The sequence below is a fragment of the Mizuhopecten yessoensis genome, unplaced genomic scaffold (genome assembly GCF_002113885.1).
Source record: "Mizuhopecten yessoensis strain PY_sf001 unplaced genomic scaffold, ASM211388v2 scaffold8447, whole genome shotgun sequence".
Classification (NCBI taxonomy): Eukaryota; Metazoa; Mollusca; class Bivalvia; order Pectinida; family Pectinidae; genus Mizuhopecten; species Mizuhopecten yessoensis.
The window spans coordinates 866,100-872,099 of record NW_018407552.1 but is presented as its reverse complement, the minus strand read 5'-3'; the positions used below and the strand labels follow the sequence as shown (position 1 = coordinate 872,099).

The 6,000-nt window shown below is 35.4% G+C and overlaps 1 protein-coding gene across 1 annotated transcript; it reads left to right on the top strand.

The window, feature by feature from the left end:
* Positions 1–1,055: 1,055 nt before the first annotated feature.
* Positions 1,056–4,165, top strand: LOC110455958 (the record flags this gene model as incomplete). The annotated part of the gene is made up of 3 exons (XM_021506429.1): positions 1,056–1,154; positions 2,485–2,607; positions 3,012–4,165. Coding segments are annotated over 3 exons (505 nt in total), but the record flags the coding sequence as incomplete, so codon positions are not given.
* Between the last annotated feature and the right edge of the window lie 1,835 nt (positions 4,166–6,000).

Genomic DNA, 6,000 nt, shown 5'->3' with positions numbered 1-6,000 from the left:
CGTGCCACAAAAAGTGGATACTTGGGCGTAATTCTAACTGTAGTATCTGTACTTTGCGTTTTATTATAATCGTCATCATCAGGTAGTAACATCATCAGGTAGTAATTACGAAACTATATTCAATGTATTAAACAGTTTATTATGTTAACACAATGAATAATGTTTCCGTAAACTGTAGTTATTTCCGAGAGCAAAACACAATTTTGTGACGTCATCAACAATAGTTTTCACATGATTATGCAAATTCACGGTGTGTTATTTTTATTAAACCGATCACACGTTTATATATGTTGAAAATAAAAATTGTAACGGCTGATCAGATGATATCTAACATTGTAACTGCTGATCAGATTATATCTAACATTGTAACTGCTGATCAGAGTATATGTAACATTGTAACTGCTGATCAGATTATATATAACATTGTAACTGCTGATCAGATTATATCTTACATTGTAAATGCTGATCAGATTATATCTAACATTGCAACTGCTGATCAGATTATATCTTACATTGTAAATGCTGATCAGATTATATATAACATTGTAACTGCTGATCAGATTATATCTTACATTGTAACTGCTGATAAGAGTATATATTACATTATTTGAAGCATTCCCAGTTTAACTACTTTAAATACAAAGAATAATTTCCTATTTTGGTCGGAGATTAACACTCAGTTGAGCAAGAGTAAATTTATCATAGAGGGCATCTCTGTGCATTACAGTTACGCCTGCTCAACTGGAGTTATCGCCTACTTATCTGATTAAAATAGACATTTATTCCTGTCAATCATGTATTTGACAGGAGTATATTTGGCAATTAAACACACGTTATTTTTTGCCGACTTTTTAAATATTCCAATTCAATTTTTCGTTTATTTCACTACAATATGAGAGTTAAACCTGATGAAGATTGATGCTGAGTATCTGGTTAATGTTAAAGATATGATAGAAAGAACACAATAGTTCTATACATAATTATCTATCATCTAACGAACGCTTTGGTGACTGTTTGTATACATATTTAGAATGACATATCGTGTTCTTTGATAGGCGTCGACTCGGCCGGGCCATAAGAAGAAACTGGATTGCTTTTGTGTTCATCAGAACCTTCCCCTATCATTCTTCTTCTGACTTCAGTGACCTGGAGATGTAAGTATATGTAAAATATAGACATTTCTGACTTCAGTGACCTGGAGATGTAAGTATATGTAAAATATAGACATTTCTGACTTCAGTGACCTGGATATGTAAGTATATGTAAAATATAGAGATGTAAGTATATGTGAAACATAGACATTTCTGACTCAAGTAATATGCAGATGTAAGTAGGTTTTAATATATGTAAGGATTTTATTAATTGTAAGTATCTATGTAGTATACAATTAATTTGGTACTACTTTACTATGACAAAAACAATACATTTGAAAGAGTTTAACATACACACTTAGACAGGCTTATTATCTCGTTAATTGACAATAGGACGATATCGACAACTACATGTCAATTATAATAAGAGGTTTACAATAAACGAGTATAGGTTGATAAGGGGCAACTTCATTTCATTGTTTTAGGTGTCATACCTAGAATGTATGGAGATATATATCTCAAGTTAGGTATGGTAAGTATACCGTCAAACATAGAATGAGTAGTGACACAAAACTAAGCCAATAAACAGACCTTTGCGACGTTATCATCACTATATATTAGGGCAAATCTCTAAAGAAAACCAATAAAGTGATCTCTATTCTAATTCGCATAAACGAATGCATTCTCTTATCGAGAAATATTGTAACAGAGACGTCATCACACAATATTTGCTTTTGAATACATATGACATTAATCCATCAAGTCGATTACTGTCTTTGCTTTCATATATAGAAATACAAAAGATAAATATATGATTTAATTATTAACATTAGTGAAGCGAACAAACCAAGACTTCAGACAGTTATAACGCCATTTTGGTCAAACAGAAGAAATGATACGTTGTAAAGGATATGCAAAGAAACATACTAAACACATCGATACCTAAGGAAGATGTTAGGTTTGTGTTTCAAACATGTACAATGTATTTATCTTGATGATACAATTGACAAACCAGGATATTTTCAATACAAGCCTAGCTAACTATGTGATACTTGCCATTTTGTGATTTCCTACCTTTAAGTCCAGTTTTTTTTTTTACTGAATTGTGCATTTTGTGCCATCAAGAGCAAAAGGGTTTTTTCACTGAAGTAGAATTGGTATTTTGTCCTAAAACGGCCGCCCATAAAGTACTTGTATCAGGTTTGTGAACACTTGACCTTCATCGGTACAGGTAATCATTTTCCACCTTCACAAAGGTGATATTTACACGTCATTTCATAATAATCAACGAAACAAGCTTGTGACAACTACATTTTTTTCATATACAATAAAATGATGTTAATGATGACGTCACATCAGTAACGTAATCATTCGAATGTTTGGTACATTCCAGAGGCAGCCCCATCTGCGAAACAGAAACAAGAGAAGTTCTCGGATTTTGGAGGGACGACGGGCATATTTTGTGTTTAGTTGTAAGACCAGAGGCTCAGAATATCAAAAAGGCGTTTTGTAATGGGTAAGAAGAAAAGATAACTGAAGAATACCACAATTAAAACAAGGCTGTACATTTGCGAAAATTATTTGGATAATAAGGTTAATGAACACTATAACTTGTAACTTGGCGAGAAGTAGTTATCTCAGTCTAGGCCTAAGATTTTGTAACATAATCCAATCTGAGGAGTAAGCAGAGATTGGGATGTTACAGAATCGATTTTCATCATCTCAACTAGTTTTAAAAAATATCTGGAACCTTGATTTATATTGTCCCTGCAATACTAAATCTTCGTTTGAAGGTATATATTTTCCCTGTTAGTATTATATATATATAAGATAAATGTAAAATAGCTGTTTCCTACCGAGTACATGACACCGACACAATATATGTTTGTGTATTAAACATTCGCTAAATTATTATTACAGACGGGAGTGCTGTGGAGCCAAAACGGGGTGTCAACCAAGTGTCTTCACAAGTAAGAAATACCTGATTTACTGCGATGCGTTCTACTGGAAAAACGACAGCCCTGTCCTTCCCGCCATAACGACAGCCCCTGATGAAATGAACACGGATGACTTCGACATGGATGTGATGGACAATGACCCGAATAAGCGTGAAGTTGTCAACTGGGCGGGATACTTTGCCTTCCGACATGATGTCTTCCCGCTTACCTGCTCCTGTAGACGATGTGGATCATGTAGCTCCTGAAGAACACACCAGTGTCATCGTTTTTTATCTTTGAAATACAGCTATAATGTTCTTTTTTTTACACATCTCTACTATATTTAAGTTATGGACAAAATCTTTCTATAACATTCAACATGTCTTGCCTTTTCCAACCATTCGAATCTAGCCATTCCACGTGCTGAAATTATAATCTTTAAAAAATGCAACTGCATCTGAAAATATTGTCATAAAGGTAATGAAGACTACACGATTAGCACTATTTCAATTTTCTGTTTATGAACTTCCTCTTCCTTGATAGAAACATCCCTGCTACCCAAACCACAGTGTCTACATGTCACCATCATCATCTAATTGGAACTATGTTTTTTGCTTGTGTGAGTGTGCATTACTGGTTCTCGCTATGGGGATATAACATTACTGGTTCTCGCTATGAGGATATAGCATTACTGGTTCTCGCTATGGGGATATAACATTACTGGATCTCGCTATGAGGATATAGCATTACTGGTTCTCGCTATGGGGATATAACATTACTGGATCTCGCTATGAGGATATAGCATTACTGGTTCTCGCTATGGGGATATAACATTACTGGTTCTCGCTATGAGGATATAACATTACTGGTTCTCGCTATGAGGATATAATATTACTTGGACTTGACCATGATTTTCGGAAGACGCTAAACCTTAATTACAGATCATCTAGTGTTATTCTTCTCCTTGTACTTTGACAAAAGAAAGCAAATTAAAACTAAGCACATGTCACTGTCTTGTCTTTATTGTAATTATTATCTTCGAGGTTTTAACAAATTCCAGTGTTTTCTAGACCCGTTGTTCTCAACATTGTATTTACATTCAGGAAAACCAATAAAAGTCAAAGGTCAAGGTTGTTTTAGCCTCTATCAGATGATGGTAGGCTATTCAAATCGCCATTTGTCCGTGGTCCATCGTCCGTCCTTAAATAATTCTTGTTATGGCTATTTCTCTGCAAGAACTGAAAGGATCATTCACAAATTTGATATGAAGGTTCCCCTTGGTCCTTAGTTGTGCATGTTTACTTTTGAGACTGATCGGATAAACAAAATGGCCGACAGGCAGCCATATTGGATTTTGACAGTTAAGGTTTGTTATCGCTATTACTCAATAAGTGCTTGAGGGATGTTTCTCAAATTTGATGCGAAGGTTCCCCTTGGTCTCTTGTTGTGCATGTTTACTTTTGAGACTGATTGGATAAACAAAATGGCCGACAGGCAGCCATCTTGGATTTTGACAGTGAAGGATTGTTATGGCTATTTCACAGGAAGTACTTGAGGGACGACTCTCAAATTTGATATGGAGGTTCCCTTTAGTCTTTAGTTGCGCATGTATACTTTTGTGACTGATCGGAAAAACAAAATGGCCAACAGGAAGCCATCTTGGATTTAGACATTAAAGGTATGTTATCACTATTTCTCGGGAAGTGCATGAGGGATATTTATACACTTTGATTTGAAGGTTCCCCTTAGTCCTTAATTGTGACTGATCAGATACACAAAATGGCCGACAGGCAGCCATCTTGGATTTTGACAGTTAAGGTTTTTTATCATTATTTCTCAAGAAGTGCTTCAGGGATGTTTCTGAAATTTGATATGAAGGTTGCCCATGGTCCCTAGTTTTGCATGTTTACTTTTGACACTGATTGAATAAACAAAATGGCCGACATGCAGCCATCTTGGATTTTGACAGTTTAGGTTTGTTAATGATGCATGTTTCTCAGGAAATGCTCAAAGAATCTTATTCAGATTAGATGTAGGTTCCCCATGATCCTTTATTGTGCATATTCATTTTTGAGATCGATTGGATAGACATAATGGCCAACAGGTGACTTTGAAGGTTTGCTAGTGCTATATCTCAGGAAGTACTTGATGGATCATTCACAAGTTTGATATGCAAGTTCCAGGGACAGTATATAGAGGGGATTGGCAACTCTGCCCCAGTCAAGATTCTATAGCACGTCGCTTTTGTGTTTGTTCACCGAACCGCGAAGTCATCGAGAGCCCCTCTCGATCAGCCTGCGCTTGCGCACTAGCGTTAAAATTAAGCACGCACCTGCTTTCGGTGTCATGTCACAATCTCGCCGAGATCGAAGTGTTTTGATAACGGGTAGCCCTAATTGGGACTGTGTATTAGAAGGTCTTCTTTTTATTCCAGGGATAGGGCTATCGTTGCCACTATGTCTAGTCTTTCGGCTGTGTTGGTGGCTATAACAACAAATCACATTTCGTAAAGCACGTTCCAGTGAAAATAATGCTAATATTGACACAAAAACAGCACAAGTTATATGTTATTTTTTTTCCATAAAAATTAATACTACATATCAAAAAAATATTCATCTTTCTATCGCTGTAAATTTCAAAAAGAAGTATTTTTTAAATGAGTTGATCCTCGAATGCAGGCGATACTTTTTTTGTTGCGTTTAACATTTCCGGTTGTTTACGGTTTTTAACAACACGTGTCCTTCGTTATCAGACGAGTAATTTCATCTGTGACATCGCTATCGTTTCAAATAATGCAAATCAAATCAGGCCTACTTAACATAGAAATTACTCGGCTGTTTATTGATATTAACTGTTTTAAAAAATACAAACGATAGTTTATAAAATTAATCAAAACAGTGAGCAGTTACCAACTACTTTCGCCATGATTTACGTTCCAGTGAAAAAAATTGCTGATATTTACACTTTTTGAC